General features: G+C 35.5%; 7 protein-coding genes across 12 annotated transcripts; 4 read left to right on the plus strand and 3 right to left on the minus strand.

Annotated features, from left to right (window-relative positions):
• Positions 1-1,302: 1,302 nt before the first annotated feature.
• LOC106298383 (protein ELF4-LIKE 2) lies at positions 1,303-1,893 on the plus strand. Its single transcript, XM_013734494.1, has one exon. The coding sequence runs from the start codon at positions 1,331-1,333 to the stop codon at positions 1,667-1,669; it is 339 nt and encodes a 112-aa protein (XP_013589948.1). The 5' UTR covers positions 1,303-1,330; the 3' UTR covers positions 1,670-1,893.
• Positions 1,894-2,344: 451 nt separating this feature from the next.
• Positions 2,345-4,075, minus strand: LOC106298385. Its single transcript, XM_013734496.1, has 8 exons — positions 3,808-4,075; positions 3,565-3,725; positions 3,369-3,464; positions 3,209-3,286; positions 3,066-3,128; positions 2,812-2,985; positions 2,638-2,733; positions 2,345-2,567 (listed from the first exon to the last, which is right to left on the minus strand). The coding sequence occupies exons 1-8, from the start codon at positions 3,992-3,994 to the stop codon at positions 2,493-2,495; spliced, it is 930 nt and encodes a 309-aa protein (XP_013589950.1). The 5' UTR covers positions 3,995-4,075; the 3' UTR covers positions 2,345-2,492.
• Positions 4,076-5,004: 929 nt separating this feature from the next.
• LOC106300347 lies at positions 5,005-8,583 on the plus strand. Of its 5 annotated transcripts, none has more exons than XM_013736467.1 (9): positions 5,005-5,248; positions 5,565-5,720; positions 5,904-6,063; positions 6,312-6,382; positions 6,559-7,422; positions 7,558-7,677; positions 7,786-8,067; positions 8,157-8,213; positions 8,293-8,583. In XM_013736467.1, exons 2-9 carry the CDS (start codon positions 5,595-5,597, stop codon positions 8,395-8,397), a joined length of 1,785 nt encoding a protein of 594 aa, XP_013591921.1. In that variant the 5' UTR covers positions 5,005-5,248; positions 5,565-5,594; the 3' UTR covers positions 8,398-8,583. The 5 variants fall into 5 exon arrangements, with proteins under 5 accessions (XP_013591921.1, XP_013591924.1, XP_013591923.1 ...); XM_013736470.1 differs by having other exon boundaries at positions 6,312-6,364; XM_013736469.1 differs by having other exon boundaries at positions 6,324-6,382.
• A 118-nt stretch (positions 8,584-8,701) lies between these two features.
• Positions 8,702-11,390, plus strand: LOC106300349 (developmentally-regulated G-protein 2). Its single transcript, XM_013736472.1, has 12 exons — positions 8,702-8,931; positions 9,089-9,182; positions 9,310-9,377; positions 9,481-9,557; positions 9,656-9,836; positions 9,938-9,994; positions 10,076-10,150; positions 10,249-10,368; positions 10,458-10,628; positions 10,760-10,873; positions 10,959-11,129; positions 11,205-11,390. The coding sequence occupies exons 2-12, from the start codon at positions 9,113-9,115 to the stop codon at positions 11,298-11,300; spliced, it is 1,200 nt and encodes a 399-aa protein (XP_013591926.1). The 5' UTR covers positions 8,702-8,931; positions 9,089-9,112; the 3' UTR covers positions 11,301-11,390.
• A 63-nt stretch (positions 11,391-11,453) lies between these two features.
• Positions 11,454-13,691, minus strand: LOC106300350 (protein IQ-DOMAIN 1). 2 transcript variants are annotated; one of them, XM_013736475.1, is made up of 5 exons: positions 13,509-13,691; positions 13,170-13,434; positions 12,498-12,716; positions 12,308-12,418; positions 11,454-12,228 (listed from the first exon to the last, which is right to left on the minus strand). In XM_013736475.1, exons 1-5 carry the CDS (start codon positions 13,571-13,573, stop codon positions 11,665-11,667), a joined length of 1,224 nt encoding a protein of 407 aa, XP_013591929.1. In that variant the 5' UTR covers positions 13,574-13,691; the 3' UTR covers positions 11,454-11,664. The 2 variants fall into 2 exon arrangements, with proteins under 2 accessions (XP_013591929.1, XP_013591927.1); XM_013736473.1 differs by having other exon boundaries at positions 12,308-12,421.
• Positions 13,692-14,546: 855 nt separating this feature from the next.
• On the minus strand, positions 14,547-16,421 carry LOC106296516 (probable cinnamyl alcohol dehydrogenase 1). Its single transcript, XM_013732661.1, has 6 exons — positions 16,226-16,421; positions 16,036-16,149; positions 15,708-15,938; positions 15,328-15,613; positions 15,098-15,248; positions 14,547-15,023 (listed from the first exon to the last, which is right to left on the minus strand). Exons 1-6 carry the CDS (start codon positions 16,330-16,332, stop codon positions 14,827-14,829), a joined length of 1,086 nt encoding a protein of 361 aa, XP_013588115.1. The 5' UTR covers positions 16,333-16,421; the 3' UTR covers positions 14,547-14,826.
• Positions 16,422-17,993: 1,572 nt separating this feature from the next.
• LOC106298122 lies at positions 17,994-19,172 on the plus strand. The gene is given in 4 exon segments (XM_013734210.1): positions 17,994-18,005; positions 18,953-18,998; positions 19,001-19,122; positions 19,125-19,172. Coding segments are annotated over 4 exon segments (228 nt in total).
• Positions 19,173-22,408: the final 3,236 nt, after the last annotated feature.

Consider the following 22,408-nt stretch of genomic DNA (forward strand, 5'->3'; position numbering starts at 1 on the left):
AAATATTTTATATATATAAATAAAATGATCACATATATAAAAAAAAACTATCGATAATGTATATACAAATAAACTCACCCTGCGCAAGGCGCAGATCTTATCCTAGTCTTTCTATGTTTGGAATCATTACAGATAGACTGTCAAAAAAATAAAAAGCATTATAGATTGTAAGACCATGATTATCACTGCACCGTTTCTTATGCTAAAATTTTTTTTATTTTTTTTTTCTGATTAATAAAAAAAAATTAAAAAGCGTACCCATCGTTGATTTCCACGTGTTAGTGGAGTCCGCGAAAAGTGTAATAAACAGACTAAAATTGATTCTTATTTTATCTCTTCTATCACCGATTTTTACGCAAAAGTTAGACCAACCACTTAGAAACCCCTCTTGTAACCCCGCGTTGCTCTAAGATACACTGACAATTATGAGCTGAAAAGTTGAAACTTTAAGCCTTAAATATAAATAAATGGGCTTCAGCCCATAAATGAAGTCTAAATAAAGACATAACAACGAAACAAATGTTACGGGTCGGGTCATAATTATTCGCTCCAGATGTCTGGCACTGACACACACACACGCGCGCGCCTTTTACCTCTCCATAATAACTACAGAACTGAGCAGAAGTACATCCCAGCAAAGGCAACAAGATCTTCTTTTTTTGTTTAAAAGAGTTTAAAAGAAAAGAAAAAAGATAAGAACATTTCTACATTATTATTAATATATACATTCCTATCAAATCTCTCTCTGTCTCAGACTGTTTGTCTTAGAGACGACAAGTAGATTCCTTTTTTTCATTTGCTTTCCCAGCATCCAATAATTGTCATCTAATTTTCTCTAGAGAAAATAAGATTCTTTGGTTTTATTTCCCGAGAAAATATAATCTTGATTTCATCTCTGTTATTATCTGTACTCCTGGAACTTCTTCTTTTCTGCTTTTGAAGGTAAGTAAACATAAAATTTTATTCCCTTGTTTATAATCAAGCTTTTGAAAAAAAATTTGCTTTGCTTTAGAGATATGAATCTTTTGGTTTCTGTGTCTTCATTTATAGACGTTATATTATTGCTATGAATCTTATGAATCAGTTGTCTCCTTATCTCTAGGCTACTTATAGAACAGCTATTACTTCTTCTCTTTGTATCTATATATAGATCTCTTTCCTCAAAACATTGATTGTTATCTTGTCCGAGATTGATTGATATATTATATAACTGATAAAAGAAATATATTTATTTATCTATGCCTTGTGCTACTGGAAAAGTTTATGTGAGATCATGAGTTGAAATATACTGTTAAATCTCAGGAACAAGAACAATCAAGATTTGAGGTTAATGGAATCAAAAATGGAAGGAGATGTGTTTTCCGGATTTGGAGAGAGATACCAGATGGATGGCAAAGTGTTGCAGAATTTCCAAAAGAGCTTTGTTCAGGTTCAAGACATTTTGGATCAGAACCGGCTTCTCATCAACGAGATCAACCAGAACCATGAGTCAAAGCAAGCAGATCACTTGGGAAGAAACGTTGGTTTGATAAGAGAGCTCAACAACAATATCAGAACTGTGGCAAGTCTTTATGGTGATCTCTCTCATTCTTTTGCCAGATCCATTGATGCTTCATCAGAAGGAGAATCCACTGGGACCAACAACCAAAAGAGATTTAGATCCGGTTAATATTACCAAAAGAAAGATCAATCTCTCTGTTTCTGTAGAGTCAATGCTAATCTGAATATGTATTGTGCAACAAGACAACAAGGTCACTTCTGTTGGAATGAGTTCATGTCTTTAGTTCAGAGAATAAAAAAAAGGAAGTTCATGTCCTTGATGATCAGACCTTTGGGACTATAATGATATGTAGAGCTCTTGCTTTCTTTGGTTCTTGATTGACTTTGTAGACCTTTTAATTGTTGTTGTTGCAGTAACTAAGAATATAGAAATGTTCATATGAACCTTGATTTTATCTAAAACAAAGTATGAAACTAAATTATGATAGTAAAAAAAAAATGGGATATGAAGTGTACTGAAGATCTGATCTAACAAAAGAAAGAATAAAAGATGCTGATCACTGTTGCCTTTGTGGCTTGCATGATCCTTAAAGTCAAAAAGTCAGCAGAGTTTTAACTTTAGTTAGGTTGTACATTATTGCACTTTTGTTTTATTTTATTTATTTAGCTTTTGGACAAGAGAATCTAGCCAACCTTTTGGTTCCACTTCATGTATTGCACCTTTTTTTTTTTGTAATATTCAATTTGCTTGGCTCACAACATCCCATTTCAAATTAACAACATCCAGTTTCCAATCAACTTTCTTGTGGATGGATATCTTATAAAACTACAAAAGTGAAAGGGATGTAAACTGTAGGGTCCTCATACTCTGGTAAGAAGAAAAAAGTGTATTGAGACACATCAAATATGTAGGAAGAATGATGTTTTTTAGATATAGACAATGATGATCTCTAGTGTTCTGCTCTGTTCTGTTCATCTCAACTTCAAAGTTTTTACTTCTTTTGTCTCTGCATCAGTTTCATCAACTGTCCTTCCCAGTCAGAAACAACCTCTTCTCCATTAGAAACCTGACAAAACGAAAAGCCTCATCAGTAACAATGCTTCTTTATATTGAAAGCAAAGAACGTTGTTATGTACCTCAAATATCAATCCTGTTGGTGGGATCACACTTAGAGCTTCAATACATATACGAGCAGCGTCTTCCTTGCTTAAGCTTCCTTTGGTTGCAGCATCCTGTTTCATTCAAAAAAAAATGTTGTTTTAAAGTCCAACACATGATTCAACTTATGAGTTATAAGATTATGATTTTACCGAGCTGAAGTTGAACCCTTGGTTCCCACCAGGACTGTTCTCCAGCTTGCCTGTTCTTATGATTGTATAAGGTACATTAGAAGATATAACTGCTTTTTCATCTCCCTCAGCTAATTTTTTAGCTTTGCTATTCATCATAGCTTCAATTCCACCGCTGCTTTCATAAACAGACAACTGCAGCTTCATTAAACCATGATCTTTCCATATACATTACTAATTGAAACCAAGTTAAATCCATGCAGATGCATCCTTACCTGAGACAAGAGAACTACATGTTTCACACTTTTTAAGCTCTTGACATTTGATAAGAAACCCTCCTGCCAAGGAAAAGAATGACATGCTTAACGTTTTAGAACAATGCAGAACTGGATCAAGGAGGGTTTGGTTAAAAACATACAGTTGGGGATATGATTGCACCAACGCCTCTAAAAACCTTCCTTAAGAAACGCTCGTCACTTGCATCTCCAGACGTTAACTTCATTAATTTAAAAATGTTTTAACCAAGAGAGAAACAAACAGACCACAGTTCAGAAGTGTTTTGATTCAGTGAACCAAACCTCAACATAAGCTCCAAAAGCTTCCATAGCCTTTCTCTTGTCCTTGACAAGTGCTTTAACACGAGTGCCTTTCACAATCAGTTGCAGTATAATCATCTACATGAGCTAAAAGTTAACACTTTCTCAGTTTCTTCATCTTGTTGCATCGTCCAATGTATGATGATTCTATATATGAAAGACATTAAAACACACACACCTGACCAACGTCACTGTCTCCGTCCGTTACAAAAACAGTGTCTTTGACTCCATCAAGAGCGTCTTCTTCTTGTTCCTCTGCTTCATCGTCTTCTTCACTTGATGATCCGTCCTTTGGCAAAAGCTCAGGCGCTCCATACCATTTCCTAAGCTTAGGACCGCCTTAAATAAAACATCAAAAACAGTCAGACCAAACTGATTCTAAAGTCATGCTTCCATAAAAAGCATAGAAACTTAAAAGTACCTTCGATGTAATCGAGGATTTGATCCACAAAACTGATTTTCTTCTTAGCCAAGCAACGAACAAGAGAGCGTTTTCCAGATGTAACCACAAGTTGACACTTAGCTTCTGAGACTTGATTCGAAGAAGAGAATAGTAAAGCAGGTCCTCCTTGAGTGAGGAGAGATGAAGGTAGAGAAGAACCAGCCATGTCTGTAGTTGCAAAGATAAGAGGTTTCGTCCTCACGTTACTACTGTCATCTCCTCAACTGTTTTCAATGTAACCCTCTGGAAGAGAAAGAGGTTTTTCTAAGATTGTTATCACTTCCTCTCTTTGCCAGGTGTTTGAAGCACACATCGTTCATTTTGCAAACCTTATCACAAACGTCATCTTGGTGTTATGTGTTTTTTTTTTTTTTTTGAAAAAGGTGTTATGTGGTTTTGATAATTCATTTTGATTCAAACTCCATATATATGGATATTTCTTTATGTGAAAAAAGGTTTCTTAATATGATCTTTTATATGTTGTTTAGTCTTTTAGCATTGATCCATCTCTAGTCTATCCCTTACACTAGCATTGATGGTATCGGAGGATACAGAGACAGTGCTTACATTTAAAGTGGAGGTTAATAGTCTCTATGAACTCTCTATAGTCCAAGTTCTTAGGAGTTCAGAAGCTCTTTACACTGTTCACATATTGTCCTTTATAATTGATTCTCTGTTGTCTCTTTTCTCAACCAAGCACTTCCATCTCAACTACTTAAGCTTTCTTTTCCAAAAACAGCACATTCTGTTCAGTTTCACCAGTAGGTTCAGTCTTATTTTCCATAGGTGCAAAAGACCATTGTTGTAAGAGAAACATGCCCACAATAAAGTCTAAAAGGATCAGTGACATACTTACGCACAAATGTTTGCACAATGTACTATTGATTTAGTTTGCAAGAGAAACACAAATTATGTATAGCTTGACAATAATTAAACCTGGACTAACGTAAATACTCTCACCTACTCCATGAAAACTTCATCTCGTTTTAAAACTCTTAAACGGCGTGTAATCCTGGTCTATATGTAATAGACGGCACGGTGTTCCTTGTACACGTGAACCAAAACGGAAGGTAGTTGATTCTGTTTTGGCGTTATCCGGCTATTAACTGACATGGCAAAATAATCGGACAAAACTTCGTGAAGTACATAAAACTCAGAAGCGTATGTATACACGGATTCCAAATCACCAAAAGCAAAGATTTGATTCGAGTTAAATAAAAACGGTTTCGAATCCGGACTTTTGTTTAACTAGAAAAAGCCGAAAGCGAGCCAACCAAAGATTTGTCCTTCCAATTTTGCTTTTAATAAATCCACAAGAAGCTTCTCTCCTCTGCAAACCAAATCGAATGTTAGGGATCAATTCGAGTAAAGTCTAATCGTCTTCCTTCGATTTCTGCAGGCTAACTCAATTTTTCTAGTGGTAAGCATTGGAATCAGATTGAATTTGTGTGTTCTCAAGGTTTGGTTTCTCGCTTTGTTGATAAAGATAGATACTTTTATATTAAAAAGCCTTATCTTTGTGTTAAAGATAGATTCTTTCTGGTTGAAGTTAGAGAAAGAGACTCTCCTTTTGTTTTGTGGTATTGCTTCACTGGGAATCCGTTTTGGTTTTGGTCTTTGGTGAATGCAAATTTACAAATAGTGTTCTGTTTAGACTACACATTATGTAATAGCGTCCTCTGTGGATTGTTCTTTTGAGCATTCATCAAATTTTTTTTTCCTGTTTTGGATATCAGGGCTGTGTGTTGGGAGTTTGATTTATCTATATGGGGACTGTGGTTGGAACTGTTGAGGACCGCAGGGAGATGTTTGATGTCAGTGCTCAGACAAGGATCACACCTTTTTCTTCAACAAATCAGATTGGGAATCCTGTTGCCTACAAGCTTGTCCGGGTATGGTTTACAAAATGTGTCCTTTTCGTTCGTAGCTTCTGTAAGCGTGTTCCTAGTTAGAAGAGGAAAGAAAAACAAATTCTTATAGAGTTTTTCTTCTCTTGAAATTGAAAAGTCTGTTGACTATAGGTATTATTAGTCTTTCACAATCTTATTTTAGTTGTGTTTATGGAAATGGTTTAGGTTGCAGGAGATGGGAGACTAGTCCCTGCAACCGATGAAGAAATTTTGGAGGTTAACGAGACGGATGTGCATTCTGCATCAGATGCTTGTCAGAGTCTAGGCTTCCTTCCGACCGAAGGGTCACCTTTTCGGTTGTCCCAACTAAAAGAATGTTCTGAAGGTTTGGTTCTGACCATTCTTTACATGTTGAACCGATTTTGACTAAAAAGCCTATGCTTCTTTGCTTCTATTACTGCTCCTTACTTGAGTAATTTTTTGTTTCTTTGGTAGATAATGCATTATATGTTAGAATATGCTCAAGTCTTTAGTGATATAGGCCCAAATATGCTCAAGTATCTCTGACTTTTCCGACTAGATCAAGTTATTGTTTACTTGCATCTTGTTGATAACTTTTTTTATTTGACTCAGTTATCAATCTAGGTTTATTGCGCTCTGACAATGTGGAACCATCTACAGATCAGGTGAATTCTCAATCTGAGGTTAGTCCCATTTCATAAATATGGAAAAACAGATTTTTATTTCTCAAGCATTGTATATTTATTTACCTCACAAAAGTCCTATTATTTTCTGATTCTAAATAATGTTTGAAATGTCGTTAGAACTCTATCAGTGACCTTACTCCTTGCATTTTGCTCCAACTTTGAGATATTTGCAGTATAGCGAGGAGTTCTTGCAAAAGGTAGAACAGGATGAGAGGCTTGTCATGGTTTCTACTCCTCCAGATGCCAACATCCAGTGTTGTAATGAAAACAACATGTTTGACGAGGATCAAGTCCACCATGAGCCCCTTCCTTTCTCATCAGATGTTCAGAATGGATGCGATGTGAATCAATCTAACACTGTTGAACCATCTAGTCCAAAAGAAACTGCATTGCCTGCTGCTGCTGCTTCTCAAAAACCTGATTTTGCTTTAGTTAGAGGTGAGATCTGCTTGGATAATTTGCCTATCAAAGCACTGCAGGAAACATTCAGAGCGACGTTTGGCCGTGAGACAACTGTTAAGGACAAGACTTGGCTGAAAAGGAGGATCACAATGGGACTTACCAAGTCCTTTGATGTACCAACGACGAACCTGACAATTAAAGATAACAAGCTAGTTGGAAATCAAGTCAAGTCCAATGATGTGTCTGATGATGTAAGAGCTACTAACGTTAAGGAAGCACCATCTAGTAGTGCTTATCATGTCAATGGACATTCAAAAGAAGCTTCTGCTCATAGTCTCGGTGTCAACCACTATTGGGCAACTGAAGATTTTTCGTGTGAAGAGAGGGCTGCAAAAAGAGTTAGGAAACCTACTCGAAGATACATTGAAGAACTTTCAAAAACCGATGACAAGTCAGTGTTTCCTTCAAAAGATCAGAGGCTATCTGAAAAATCCGAGGTCAGGTCTATGAGCGTCTCCTCAGGGAAGAGAGTTACAGTCACCAGGGTGGTGCCTCTCGGTGGATCTGAGGTTGAGGTTCCTTATGTTTCTCATGTCCGGAGAAGCCGTCCTAGAGAGAACTTTATGGCTCTTATGGTATGTCTCTTGTTTACTCATTCTTCTCTAATATAGTAATTAGTCTGGTGACTTGTCAATATAGAACATATGGACAAAACAATTAAATGACATTGTGGTTGGAATGTGATTAAGAATAATACAACACTTGTGTAGGAATGTCATACCAGTTGCTTGGAAGCAAAAGCTAGTGGAGGAGAGAGTAACCTGTTGAACAGTGAAGCTGTGAGTCCAGGTTCAGTGGTAAAGTCAGCTTCTGGACCAATCCAGAATGAAGTAAGACATACCTTTTTCTTTTTTTGGTTCTGTCCATCAAAAAACCTTAAGTTTCTTTAGCAAATCTGATTCAGTATCTGGTTGCATTCTTTGGTTTTGAAAATGCAGTTGGCTACGAGTCACAACAACACCAACGAGGAGAATATTCTCACTGAGGCTGATCAAGACATAGAGCCAGACTCATCTGGAAATAGCTCGGATGACTATAACAACACTGGCGCGCCGATGATGCAAGGTGGTGGAGTTAGAAGGAAGCATCATAGAGCTTGGACTCTGTCTGAGGTTACAACATTAGTAGAAGGTGTATCCAAGTATGGAGCTGGGAAGTGGTCCGAGATCAAAAAGCTTTCCTTCTCATCTCATTCACACCGTACCTCTGTAGATCTCAAGGTAGGTGATTGATCACAAGTGTTTAGCCCTCTTGACATGATCCTATCAATCCAGGCTTTGTTTTATAATCTATCTTGTTGTTTTTGTAGGACAAATGGCGAAATCTCTTGAGAGCAAGCTTTGCTCAGAGTCCCTCAAACAACATGGTACCTCTCTTTATCTTGCAACTGCATTGTCCTTTGCTAATAAGAGTGGATGTGCTTAGTTGTGAATGTGTGGGTGCAGGGAAGTTTCAAGAAACATGGGTCGATGCACATTCCTGTGGAGATTCTGTTGCAGGTGAGGGAGCTCGCGGAGAAGCAATCACTGGTCCCACCGAATCACCGTTAAGACAAGGAAACAAGATCCAACTTCTTAATGTAGCTGATGTTTGTAAAATAGCCAAACTAAGTAAGAGAGAGAGAGAGAGAAGTGTGAGATAAAGCCACAGTTTCTGTAGGGTTATGTAACTTTTATAAAGGAAGCTTTGTGGGTTTAGTTATTAAAGAACACTAATAAGAAGCGTCTTTCTCTTGAGTTGGTGTCCATGGATTATGAAAGTCATGATCTCACGACAAAACATGCGTTTGATTTGGACTTGAACTGGGCCTTTTCTAATTATATCCATAACTCAACTCTTCTAGCTATTGTCTCTTGACCCAGACTTACGTGTATGATGAGTGCATCTTTCTCGCTTTCTCTAGAATCATCCTCTGGTCTGGTCTCCATCGCTCATCTTCTTGTCATATTTCTAGTTTCTTATCGCTGTTCCAAGAATCATATGCAAGGCTAAGTTGCATAGCTTCGTATTTGATCTAAGTTTTGAACTCGTTTGATCAAAAGAGTGCAACTATTATTTGTTTAGACAAGTCGACGCTAAAAGAGGTGAGCCTTCGTTTGTTGAATAAGTTACTAAATTAAGATTTGGTTTAAATTCTTATCCTTTGATGTTATTCAGATGATGCGTCTTTCTTTGTCTATTTAATAAGTGTGGTTAAATTGTTGATTTTATGATTAACCTTTGAACTATCTGTCTGATTAGTGTTAGATCATTACTTAAAAGAAAATGGGAATCATCGAAAGGATTAAAGAAATTGAAGCCGAGATGGCTCGGACACAGAAGAACAAAGCTACAGGTTACTCTTCATGTTATAGTACATGCATGAGAATCATATAATTGATTTTTCATAATATTTGCTGAGAAAATAGTAGTAGAGGAAGTGGTCATCTATTGAAACTATTGTTCCCACTTTTGATGGGCAGAGTATCATCTTGGCCAGCTCAAGGCAAAGATTGCAAAGCTCAGAACACAACTGTTAGAGCCTCCCAAAGTAAATATTCAACTTCTTATAAATATAGCTGTATACAAAAACTTGTGCTCCTTTCATCATTTCTAATTTTTTTTTGTAATTGTCTACCAAATGTACATAACAGGGTTCAAGTGGAGGTGGAGATGGTTTTGAAGTTACAAAGTATGGTCATGGACGTGTTGCACTTATTGGCTTCCCAAGGTCCATCTTAAATTTCTCTACTTACATGTACATAATGTATTTGTTTCAATTATGGAGTCCTCACTTTGTTTTTTTTCTTCGTGGATGTAATTTGGCAGTGTTGGAAAGTCCACGCTCTTGACGATGTTAACTGGCACACATTCCGAAGCAGCCTCATATGAATTCACAACGCTTACATGCATCCCTGGAGTCATTCGCTACAATGACACCAAGATTCAGCTGCTTGATCTTCCTGGGATTATTGAAGGTGCTTCTGAAGGAAAGGGGCGAGGGAGGCAGGTTTTAAATCCATTTCATTCTTGATTTTTATCACTCCCCATATCCTTCGTATCATTTTACTTCTTGAACCAAAGGTGAATTAAAACTGTTTTGTTTCTCAGGTTATTGCTGTTGCAAAGTCCTCTGACCTTGTGTTGATGGTTCTTGATGCCTCCAAAGTAAGAGTCTTAGTTTTGGCAACCATTCAAATCGTTTTGTGCCTTTTGGCTATCTATTAATCTCTATTTGTTGTTCCTTAGAGTGAAGGTCACAGGCAGATTCTGACTAAGGAACTTGAAGCAGTGGGTTTGCGTTTAAACAAAAGACCTCCACAGGTAAATGAATCTCATCTTCATGTGCTGAACTATATACTCTTGATAGAGACTAATAAAACCACCTTGATGTGAAACCATTTTTGTGACTGTTTTAACAGATATACTTTAAGAAGAAGAAGACTGGTGGAATCTCTTTCAACACTACAGCACCGTTGACTCGCATTGATGAGAAGCTCTGTTATCAGATTCTGCATGAATACAAGATTCACAATGCTGAGGTAACACAACTATATGAACTTTGAATGGTATTATTGCTTTTGTTGTTTTGATGAGAGATATGTTCTGAGTTTAGTAATGAACGTTGCAGGTTTTATTCCGTGAGGATGCTACGGTGGATGACTTTATAGATGTCATTGAAGGCAACCGCAAATATATAAAGTGTGTGTATGTCTACAACAAGATAGATGTTGTTGGAATCGATGACGTGGATAGGCTAGCAAGACAGCCAAACTCCATTGTTATTAGCTGCAATCTAAAGGCAAGTTCTATTATCCATACTTCTCTATATCCAATGGATGGGAACAGCTAAACTTAGATGGCGAAAGACAGTTGTGAATGTGTGTATGAAACACTAGTCTAATGGTGAAATTTTGTTGTTGTTTGAAACAGCTAAACTTAGATAGACTACTTGCAAGAATGTGGGAGGAAATGGGACTTGTGAGAGTTTACACAAAGCCTCAGGGCCAGCAACCAGATTTTGATGAGCCCTTTGTCCTCTCAGCTGTATGTACAAGACCTCTCGACAATTTGGAGAGATGACTTTTTGTCATTTTGGACTTCACCATAACATATATGTCATATTCTACAGGACAGAGGTGGATGCACAGTTGAAGATTTTTGTAACCACGTCCACAAGACTCTGGTGAAAGATATGAAGTATGCACTGGTTTGGGGCAGAAGCGCAAGGCACTACCCTCAACACTGTGGTCTTTCTCACCGTCTTGAGGATGAAGATGTTGTTCAAATCGTCAAGAAAAAGGTATGGAGGCACAAAGCGTTTTTTTATCTGATCTCTCTAATATCAAATGTTGATGATGCTGGTGAAAATTTTCAGGAGAGAGAGGAAGGTGGTAGGGGGAGGTTCAAGACCCACTCAAACGCACCTGCAAGAATTGCAGACAGAGAGAAGAAAGCTCCACTTAAGCAATAAGACACACTTGATCATTCTGAATGATCTCCTATAAGACTTCATATGTATTGTATTTTTGTATGTGAACATATTTGCAAAAATAATATTAAAAGTTGGAACCGTTTGTGTTTTAAAATAAGTTGAAAGTATAGTTGTCAGCCATCATATCTGGAGGTGAAGCTTATTGGTTTCATATTTTGACAAGAGATAAGAACAGATTCTTTCAGGAACATTAGAAAGCAAGAGATAAAATGGTCCAAACAGTGACATTGCAATCTTCAAACTAATCATATCTAAAAGATACACAGAGATTGCTTCTTTATCTATAATCCGTGTATGTTGTTTAGTGGGGAGGGGACCAACAAGCTGTTGAAACGATGCTTACTTAGCCTCTCTGGCTCTTTGCCCACATATGTCTCCCTGTTACTTGAGCAGGTGGATACAGATCCGAACCAGCACTACGCTTTACATCGACATCTCCGTTGAAAGACATGGACTGTTTCTTCTCAAACGGTGTTTTGGAACAAGAACCTGATCGTCTCTGCTTAGCTTTGATAGATTGTGTGAGACTCATGTAGCTTGGCTTCCTGTAATACCCTCCTTCCTCAAGGAAACTTCCTGAGAAGGGAACCGGAGACTGAGACGTCGAAGAAGTCTCGGAACTGGTAGCTGATGATGACATTGGAGGAGGTCTAGCCAAAACTCTGGTTGTGAGACTGTTCTTCCTAACCTGAACCGCGTCGTGTTCAGACACGCTGCTCTCGCTTTTCCTTGCGTTGTTGTCTGATGAGTTTGTGGGACCACCTTCCATCAACCGCCCTTCCCATGGCCTGTCTGCAACCCATCTGTCGAGCCAGTTCCAACCCGGACTGCTCTTGCATGACCCGCTACTCTTCTTAACGCTCCCTTGTTTGTTCACCTTAGCGTTAGGGCTTGGACACGTCCTTGGCTGTCAAAGATTTTGAGAAAACTCAGTAAACACAAATGTTTCTGAAAGAGTTAATTAAGTGCTTTTCAAGCCGTTTTACCTGGTGTGTGAGTGCATATACCATAGCTCTCTCCCTCTTGATAGCTCCTTCTTGCCTCATTTGTAGCTTCGTTCTCACTTCATTCACACTTCCAGGGCTATCACACCAACCCTTCTACACAAAAAAAACATCAATGCAAAGTTTAGTCTTCTCTTACATGCCTCATGCCTTTGTCTGATAATATTATTACCTCAGCTTGCTTAGCAGGATCATTCTTTTCTTCAGATGGCTTCTCCAACTCCTGTCCATCTGAAGGAGCCCTGTTGCATTGAGCTCGTACACGAGCTTGGACTCGAACAAGAGCTTGCATACACCTTAATGTCACATCTGCTTGCTTCCTGACTTGCCTTCCACGGAATATCGCCTGAATCCTCACCACCGCCTTCAAAGCTCTCAGCGCCTGCCTTGCCTATTAGAAAAAATGACCACAAAAGCTTCAGACAAACACAAACGAAACTGAATTTGACTAAGTTTAAGGATCCAGATTAAGTTGTTGAATGGTTTGACTTAAAGTTTCTAACTTTATGAAAGTAAAGACACAACTCATCGCAACGATCAAGTCTCTAATGTCCATGTAAGAGTGTGTTTGACTTAAAGTTTCTAACTTTATGAAAGTAAAGACACAACTCATCGCAACGATCAAGTCTCTAATGTCCATGTAAGAGTGTGTTTGACTTAAAGTTTCTAACTTTATGAAAGTAAACAACCATAAAGACACAAGTCATTGCAATGATCAAGTCTCTAATGTCCATGTAAGAGTGTGTTTGACTTAAAGTTTCAAACTTTATGAAAGTAGACAACCATAGAGACACAACTCATTGCAATTATCAAGTCTCTAATGTCCATGCAAGAGTGAGTGTACCAGGAAAGATCGAAAAGCAGCTTGGATCCGAGTAGCAGCCCATTCACGTTTAACAAGAAGGAAATCTTTAGGTGGAGCTCTGATAACAGCAGCAACAGACGCTGCAAAAGAATCATCTGCGGAGAAAGACGGTGGATCTGAGCCAAGAGAAGGAGTTCCATAGCTACTAGCACGGCTCTTGAAACCTTTTGAGGAAGAGATGAAACTCTCTGAAGAAGTCCTCCACAGTTTCCATTTCTTCTTGCTGTTCTTATCACCTAACTGAAAAAAGATCAATGCTTTATAAGAGAGATCGAATCATGGAGATAGAGAAAGAGAGAGGCTTTGGAGATTACTTGTTGATCATCAGTGATGGGTTTCTTGTTAGATATCAGAGACTTAATCCAGTTTCCAGAGCCACCCATTTGTCAAGTTTGAGACTTTGGAATCAGATACTGTGGAGGAAGATCAGATTCGAGAATATAACTGTGAAGTGTTCTTGGGAAGTGAAAGAGAAGAAAGAGAGAAAGTTTTGGTGGCCTGTGAATGATGTAGATAAAAAGGGCTTGTAATATGTTAAAAGAAGAGAGAAGAATGCATTTGAAATTTGAAATTTTGGGGGAAGGAAGAGAAAAGCATTTGTTTAATTTAAATAACGGTAACATTGACATCTCGCTTTCGCCTCGTAATAAATAAAGAGATAAAAGGATAATAAATGACTCTTTTAACTTTGGAAAATTAAATAATTTATATCTCATGTCCCGCGTGGTGATAATGTTAACAAATATGGCGGAGGGTCCATGTATGTATGAATAGTTATGAAAGGACCACCTTATTATTTGTTTGTTTGTTTTTCACCCCGTAGCTCTTGTAAACGATTAAAAAGTCCATTTAGTGATTTTACTGTAGAGTTCTACAGCTATTTTTGTTGGGATCCTCCATCTTAGTATTATTGGTTCTTGTATTCTCGTTAAAATTATGTCACATATGTTATAGAAAAATAGCATTTTCGAAAATGGATGGAAGATTAGAAAATAAAACAATCTTGAAGTGGACAAAAAAAAAACAATCTTAAAGTGGAGACATCATCAGTTTAACATTAAAAAAAAAAATACATCGTACGACATGGTGATTATAGAAATGAATATTACAAAAGTTGGTATTGTGGTTAGACATGGACCTAGTCACGATAGAAATAAAGAAAACCAATAATACAAATCCAACCACTGTGACAATGTTCATCTCAATATTATAATTTCTTTGTATTTTAGTTTTAAGCTCTTATAAATCCACTAAATCCAATCTTTAAACAAATTCTTATTATTGAATAATATTGATTCTTAAATCTGATATCGATTCTTGATTTTAAAATGTTTTAAAATCAAGAATCAATAATAATTGATTTAAATATTAGATTTCAAAATAATAAAACCAATGACACATTCTAAATACAAGAACCAATAACATCAGCTTAATGTGAACAATACATTCTCTCAATAATCTCCACTTATTCAGTTTATTAACAAACGCAAAGAACAATAATAACTGTAGCAGTGAGAGTGTTCTTTTATTACAGAAAATCACTTCAGTCGCCATTATGCCTCTTGTGCTTTGTGGAAATCAGGTTTACAAACGTTCAGAAAGCCTCTAAACGAGACCAAGGATGCTTTATATGTTTCTATTTCAGAGAGTTCTCGATATCAATCACAAACCGGTACTTGATGTCCTTCTTCACCACCCTTTCAATAGCTTCGTTTGCCTTCTGAATGGGAACCACCTCAATGTTGGGATAAATCTTATGAGCTGCACAAAAATCTATCATCTCCTGAGTCACCTTGGTACCTCCACTCACACTTCCCGCAAGCACTCTCATACCTGTATACCAATGATCCTTATGGTCTAAGCATCTTGAGGGTATGTATGTAAGCGTATAACAAAGAGATGCGTACCAAGGTTGAGAGTGGCAGGCTGGATTTTAATCTCACTTGGGAAACCAACCAGGACATAAGTCCCAGCGATCTTCAACAGCGACATGTAAGGATCAAACGCGTGATCACCAGACGCTGTGTCAATGATAAAGTCTAGAGACTTCGCTAGTGCCTGCCAAGTTAACATCACGTAGCTACCAAGTTAGGTTTTGGTTCCATCCCTAAGAAAACCCCTCTCTCTCTCTACGTACCTTCATCTGGTCATGGTCAGAGGAGATAACGAAGTTGTTAGCTCCAAGCAGATTCAAAGCCTCCTCTTTCTTGGAGACGCTGGTGCTGAAAACCGTCACATGAAGTCCAAAAGCCTTGCCGAACTTAACCGCCATGTGGCCAAGCCCACCAAGCCCCACCACCCCAAGAGTTTTACCAGGCTGGTTCATATTGTGACGCATCATGGGAGCATAGACAGTGACGCCAGCGCATAGCAACGGCGCAGCTGATTCCAAGGGATAGTCCACAGGTATCTTATAACAATACCTATTGTATCAAACTCACCAGCCACTCACTCACTCACTCACAACTTTTTTAAAGAATATGACAAAAGAGAGAGAGAGATGATTATAAAACCAACCTCTCGTGAACAACGATGTGGCTAGAGTAGCCTCCTTTGGTAACAGAGCCATCGTAATCAACGCCGTTGAAAGTGAAGACTTGCCCTTTCACACAGCTAACCTCTTGTCCTTCGTCGCAGTAATCACACTCCCTGCAGGAGTTAACAAACGTTCCGACACCAACGTGGTCTCCGACTTTGAACCGTGTGACATTAGATCCAACCTTGTTCACTACTCCAGCAATCTCATGCCTTAAAAACAGAGGAATATTTAAATTAAATAAAAACATTAGGGAAGGTCAAAGTTGGAAGCTTTAATAAGAGATGGGTATTGTTAAAAAAAACATACCCAGGAACCAAAGGGTACTTAGAGTCTCCATGTTTGTTTTTTGTCCAGATGACGTCAGCGTAACAGACACCACAGTGTGTGATTTTTAGTGAAACGTCATCGCTTGTTACAGATCTGGTCATGGATATGAACATGGTGTATCAAATCATTTGCATGAGATGAGGATTGGTGGATGGTTAATGAAACGTACCTGCGAGTGAACGTGTGAGGGGAGAGGAGACCAGATGGATCTCGTGCAGCCCAACTCAAGCACTCGTCTCCTCCGGGAGAACTCATCGGCGGTTTCGATTCTTCCATTACCTAATCAATGATCATCGTCTTCTTCTTCTTAGCTGGCTTGCAGAATATGAACATGGTTCATTAAATTTTAGGGAAAATTGTTTTTTAGAGCTAAACAAATGATAACCATTTTCTTTTATATTAATATCTATTTTATGCAATTTTTGTCTATAATACCTCTTAATATTTTTGAAAATAAATTTAATAAATAGTTTTACAAACAAAAAAAATTAGAAAAATAGTAACTATTGATAAAATACCTATATGAACTTATTGATATTTTTTCAATTCTAAAAATGTTTAAATCATAATTTTCAGATTCTATTCTAAATAAAGTAGAAATGACATTCTACGAATTAGAAAACGAAATCCATTTTTTTCATTGAATCTATAATGTTTAGAATATGTGATCGACGTAAATAAGAATATTCTAAAAATATTTAGAATACACATTCCGCGCTTAACCTACCGATCTAAAATCTTTAGAAATCAAAATCTACACATTAATATAAATCTAAAACACGTAGAAACCGACTTCTACAGATTTACTGTAAATCTGAAACATGTAGAAATCAAAATCTACGCATTATTACTATAATTCTAAAAACATGTAGAAACTAATTTCTACATATTGATTGTATTCTATGGATAAGAAATTAGTTCCTAAAAATATGGAAACAAAATATTTGGGAATATTCACTTTCATATTTTGAAAAAAATCGAGTTAAAAAAAAAATCAAAAAAAGTGGTAACCTTCTTTTCACGCCGTCTTCTATATTCCATTGATTGTTCACAAAATTTTCACAAAATTTTCACATTATTTCTACTATGATTCATATCTATGCTTCCATAGATCGATCGGTCTATAATTCGAGATCGGTCGATTTGTATGAAATTGACATTTGCCGATCGAGTGAAATGGACCAGGTCGATCAGTATATGCTCCGCGTTTTTTTTTGTTTTGCATAATAATCAGGGTCGATCGATTTGTTCGACCTTGTAATTTTGGATTGATCGATCCCGCTTGATCGAACCCATTATTTATTATATATAAAAATTACAATTTTAAGGGTATTATTGTCATTTTGAAAATAATTAGCCTAATGGGACATAAAATATATGAGATTAGTCTAAAGAGACATAGTTATCATTTTTTTGCTCTAAATAAACAATTTTCCCTAAATTTTATAAAGTTTCTAATGGTCGTGATTCCCGTGATTTATTTTTTAATTGAGGTGATCATTGTTTGTTTAATTTTTTGGGTTTTAATTTTTAGTTTTTAGTTTTTGATTTTGCAGTAGATTTTATCTTTTTTAAAAACTTGAATGGAGATTTAGATTTTGGTTTTTGTTTTCAGAGTATAACAAAATATTAAATAAATAAAATTTATTATGAAAACAATTACTATTATCACCATAAATAAATAATTTTATATTATTGTTTTAATATAAAACAACAGAAATATTATAAAATAAAAACTACTAGCTACATGTATAATTATATTTAATTTTATATCGATAGAAAAATGAATAACTAATTAAACTTTCAAAACAAACTAAATAAAATTTAATTATATTTTTATAAAATATGGTAAGAATGAATAAAATTTATGCAATTCTAGTATTACAAAATAAACATCATCAATACTTGGATTTTTAAAGTGTATTTGATTATAGACAATGGATAATTACGTTTTATATTAACAGAATTAAAACAATTATATTTTTTATTATGGTAAAAATGCCTAAAACTTATGCAATATTATTAAATAAAAATTTAATTACGATATATTAAATGTATAATACATTGAAAATATTAGTTTTATGGATATTAGTTTTTATGGCAATATATGAATTTTGATTTTTGATATTAGTTATGTGATTATTCTATAAATATTTGGTTCTTATAAATTTGATATTTTATTTATCTAATTGTTGTTTTTAATATGATTTTTGTAATTTTTTTAATAAATGTGACATACTCAATAAAAAAACAAAATTAAGTATATATAGTATCGATGAAATATGTAGATTTGTTTATATTTTTCATATCATATTTTAAATGTAAAATATTTTATTAAATTTTGTTAATTGGAATACTTATTATTTATCATTTTATTATTTCTTATTAATTTTTATTACATCAATACATAAGAAATAAAAAAATATTTTAATAAGAAAAAATACAAAACCCGTGCATTGTTGAGAAAATCAAGAAAATGTGGTTTTTGGCTTTTGCTTGAAAATAGGTAGTTAATGACAAAATATGGTTTTCCTATATTTTAGAGAATCCATTTTCTAAAAAAATGATCGTAGAAAAATGGTTTTTAAAAAACAAAAACTAAAAACTGTTTTAAAACTACAAACAATGACTCTTTACAACAACTTGTTGCTCAAAAAGAAAAGGCTCTTTAAAACAAAAAGAAAGCCCATCCGGCCCAACAAAGCCCATTGTATCCCCAAGTTTTTTTCTAATATTTGGTAACATAGCTTTGTAACTTGACAGAAACTAGTGTATTGTATTAAGTATTAACGGATGTCTAACTCATAAGAGAGAGAAAATTCGTGAATCTCTGTGATGGTAATCTACTGTACACTAATCACATTTTGTTTTAAAGAGGAGAAGACTATAAAATAAGCCTAATGTGTTAGAACGGGTCAAAGGAGAAATAGAGGCAACGGGTCATGTGGAAAGTCGAGGAGTATCCATCGCAAAGAGACTCATGGAACAAGTAACGACATTGATCAGAATACCTCAGTTGGCGATGTGAGAAGCTCTGGTTTCTTTGAACGAGTCAAATAAGATATTGTGAAGCCATCGTTAGTGCTGTTAATCCAAAGCATTCTTCCAAGACGTGAAGTTTCATAGTATTTTCGTATTTATGCAAATGCATAAGTGATAGTAATCCACTTAACAAACTCAAATTTCATTATATATCTCGATGTTGGATTGACCATCAATGTGATAGTTCCTGAGTCTTAAGTCTTAATCCCGTGTGTGGATTTCTTGTGAACATCATCAAAAGATAACAAGGATGTCTAAAATTTGATGAATAATCCCATCTTCATTATTCATTGCTCTTTGCAAATGCCACAAGACCAGTTGTTAATATGTGATATTGATTTGAACTCCGTTAAGTCTTGGTTCATTAAGGTGAAGTCAGGTTTCTGAATCAGAAGGTTATATGAAAGGAGGATAGTCACCCTATAGCCTTGCATAGAATGTCTAAGGACATTAAGATTGTTTCTTGACACCAACTTGTTTATTGTATAAGAGAAAAATAAAAGGTTATTAGTAGATGGAAACTGGAAGTGTAGAAAGAGAGACTTAAGGAATAAGGATTGGAGAAATAAGCTCACCAAACGCAACAACGCTTTTGTTTTTATGAGTGTTGTCTTTTACTTTTATGAATGCGATGTGCCTAACTCTTTCCCCCATCAATCTGGAAACTGAGATGGTCCAGCAGAATTAGATACCCCAATTGCCTGGCCAGCGCATCGAACCCGCGTGTGCCTAACTCTTTCCCCCATCAATCTGGAAACTGAGATGGTCCAGCAAGAAAATTACAATTGTCACAACTATGACATTTTCTGTATTTTTCTTCCTTCTTTTGATATTTTGTCTCCTAGATTTTGATATTTTAAAAGAACTCTTAACAGAAATGGCTTTTGAATATATTGAAATAGAGCTTAGAATATTTTACCTTCAAGATAAATATCTACATTAGAAACAGAAAATTTATACATAATTGTCTACTTGATATATTAATATTTGTAATATCGGTCCTCGAATATTTGGAGTCAAAAAGAAAATACAACCTAATGTTTTTTTTTCTAAATAATATATATAGCTTATCAAACAAACGAAAATCAAATTTGGAAAAATTTCTGTAAATTAAAAAAATGATCAGTTTGTATTTGTAGGATGAAGTGACAATATGACGAGTCTCCTCTAAAAATAAATAAAGCATTCGTGTGTGTGTGTGTGTGTGTGTTTAAGTATGCGTTTAGGACGGGATCTAAATATTGGAGACGAGTCAAACTGAATAACTGATAATCTCTTACATAAATCGTTTACAGGTTTACATAGAGCTTCATTTTCTACTCGAGAACGTGTCAGAATATTTATTCGGTTACACATGATTAGTCTCATAGTAACTCTATGATTGCTAGATCTCCTATGTGTTATGTGTTCTATTGGGACATGAATATTTGTACGTAATAGCATACGACACCTGTGTGTTCGTCCGGTGAATATATTAAACGCTTCTTAGTAAGAAAGATATTGGGACTGCGAGTTTAAAATATAAACACTATCAATCATACAAATTGTATTACTATATTTTTTTTCTAGTTCATTACTATATATTACTCCGCTTAATTTTATCGTCGCATCATAACCCAACAGATCCATATGATTTTGAAAAATGTAACACTTTAATGTATACTATTAAATTACAAAATTTGAAATCAGATTGGCGCATTGATAGGTATAGATGGAGCTTTCTCGATGCCGTGTTGCCGTGTTGGGCTACACGTTAAATAGACCACCACGTTGATCGGTGATAAATGGACCGGTTAATTCCGTTGTGGGACTCCTCTTTGTGGGTCCTACTCCTTCCCTCCACCACGTTTCGATTTTTGACCGTCAGATTTAAATGACCACAAATGATTCGAGTTGAGAAGTCAATCAAACCAACGGATACGATGAGCTGTTGCTGGGTGAACTAATCAATTTTGAGGTCGATCGACCACGACATCAGAACGGCTAGTCCAAGTCATGTGTCATTATTTTCCACAAATTTAGAGCAAGTTTTGGTTTCAGTCGAATAATCAGCACATGATTTGATTTTTAACGATTATCGTTTTAAATTGAGATATTCGCCGAATATATACTCAGAAAAATTCAATTTTGAAAAGGAAATATTTCTAAAATGAGACCTAACAGTAATTAAAAGGAAAATAGGGTCCATGAAAGTGAGTGAAAATAGTAAAAAGTGGTCATTATCGTGTGCAGAGAATAAAGAAAGTTACAAAGCTCGGAAAAGGTCTAAAATGGACGTGGACCGATCCCATGTGGAACATCCTTCGAACCAAAGTAAACTTCTTCTTTTTTTTGCCTAAAAACCAAAGTAAACTAAAAAAAAAAACCAAAGTAAACTCGAAAGCTCTTCTGAACGCAAAATTAAATAGAACCCCAAGCATGACATTAACAATTGAAAAAGGATTGAAAAAGCACTTACATATATATGCGATAAACAATAAGAATGCAAATTAGCATGGTACGAATATGTGAACTATATTCAGTTAACCTTTAATCGGTCTAGTTCAGTCTTCTTACTATTTACGCACACGTATGTTTTCTTTGCATATTTTAATATATATTCTTTAGTGAAAAACAACACCACACAATAAAATGTCTATATCTAAAAATACACGTAGAGGCCAAATATTAAAATCTATAAACATGAAACTTGTCATTACACAGTTATGTGGCGATTTGAAAGATGGTATAGCTATCTGGTTGGTTAGAAGAACGTATACATACCTTGTTACATTTAATGTAAAATGAAATACAATTCATATATTTTTGTTCATCACGTCTTTTCCTCATTGATCATATAAAAACAATATCATTATTACGAATTCATCATGCATGATGTATTTGGTTTCCATCAAATATTATTTTTTATCAACAAGTTCTGAATATTCACTACTCCATTTAGTATTTTCTTATACAAGGTCTAGTATCGTTTTGTTGTCCCATAATATATTGGTCATTACTAAATTTTAAAATTTAGACATCTTAATGATTTTTTTATTATTATTATTGTTATTATTATTATTATTATTATTATTGTGTTACCATTCATGTTCAAACATGGTATAATGCATATTCTTGGAAGAGTCCTGGTGGCTAGCTAAAACATTTTCCCTTAAAATAACTTTGTACACTCCATGTTATGATGGGTGCAACCAAATCAAACCACCTCACTTTCTATCTCCAAACTTATAAACATATGTTTTTATAAGGGTTCCTACTATAGTTAACTTGATTGGTTATCTGGATGTTTATACGCGGATTTATCAAATCA

Source organism: Brassica oleracea, chromosome C6, assembly GCF_000695525.1.
Source record: "Brassica oleracea var. oleracea cultivar TO1000 chromosome C6, BOL, whole genome shotgun sequence".
Classification (NCBI taxonomy): Eukaryota; Viridiplantae; Streptophyta; class Magnoliopsida; order Brassicales; family Brassicaceae; genus Brassica; species Brassica oleracea.

Bases quoted from the DNA above. Each gene is read 5' to 3' on its own strand.
- LOC106298383 (XM_013734494.1), top strand. From the start codon at position 1,331: ATGGAATCAAAAATGGAAGGAGATGTGTTTTCCGGATTTGGAGAGAGA.
- LOC106298385 (XM_013734496.1), bottom strand. From the start codon at position 3,994: ATGGCTGGTTCTTCTCTACCTTCATCTCTCCTCACTCAAGGAGGACCT. The intron at 3,129-3,208 runs GTATGTTTTTAA...TTTCCTTGGCAG, and splicing joins GTGCAATCATATCCCCAACT to GAGGGTTTCTTATCAAATGT. The intron at 2,734-2,811 runs GTAAAATCATAA...TGAATGAAACAG, and splicing joins AAGGGTTCAACTTCAGCTCG to GATGCTGCAACCAAAGGAAG.
- LOC106300347 (XM_013736467.1), top strand. From the start codon at position 5,595: ATGGGGACTGTGGTTGGAACTGTTGAGGACCGCAGGGAGATGTTTGAT. The intron at 8,068-8,156 runs GTAGGTGATTGA...TTGTTTTTGTAG, and splicing joins GTACCTCTGTAGATCTCAAG to GACAAATGGCGAAATCTCTT. The intron at 8,214-8,292 runs GTACCTCTCTTT...GTGTGGGTGCAG, and splicing joins AGAGTCCCTCAAACAACATG to GGAAGTTTCAAGAAACATGG.
- LOC106300349 (XM_013736472.1), top strand. From the start codon at position 9,113: ATGGGAATCATCGAAAGGATTAAAGAAATTGAAGCCGAGATGGCTCGG. The intron at 9,558-9,655 runs GTCCATCTTAAA...GTAATTTGGCAG, and splicing joins GCACTTATTGGCTTCCCAAG to TGTTGGAAAGTCCACGCTCT. The intron at 10,369-10,457 runs GTAACACAACTA...TGAACGTTGCAG, and splicing joins ACAAGATTCACAATGCTGAG to GTTTTATTCCGTGAGGATGC.
- LOC106300350 (XM_013736473.1), bottom strand. From the start codon at position 13,573: ATGGGTGGCTCTGGAAACTGGATTAAGTCTCTGATATCTAACAAGAAA. The intron at 12,422-12,497 runs GTAATAATATTA...TTTTTTGTGTAG, and splicing joins ATCCTGCTAAGCAAGCTGAG to AAGGGTTGGTGTGATAGCCC. The intron at 12,229-12,307 runs GTAAAACGGCTT...AATCTTTGACAG, and splicing joins TATATGCACTCACACACCAG to CCAAGGACGTGTCCAAGCCC.
- LOC106296516 (XM_013732661.1), bottom strand. From the start codon at position 16,332: ATGGAAGAATCGAAACCGCCGATGAGTTCTCCCGGAGGAGACGAGTGC. The intron at 16,150-16,225 runs GTACGTTTCATT...ATCCATGACCAG, and splicing joins CCTCACACGTTCACTCGCAG to ATCTGTAACAAGCGATGACG. The intron at 15,614-15,707 runs GTTGGTTTTATA...TTGATACAATAG, and splicing joins CACATCGTTGTTCACGAGAG to GTATTGTTATAAGATACCTG.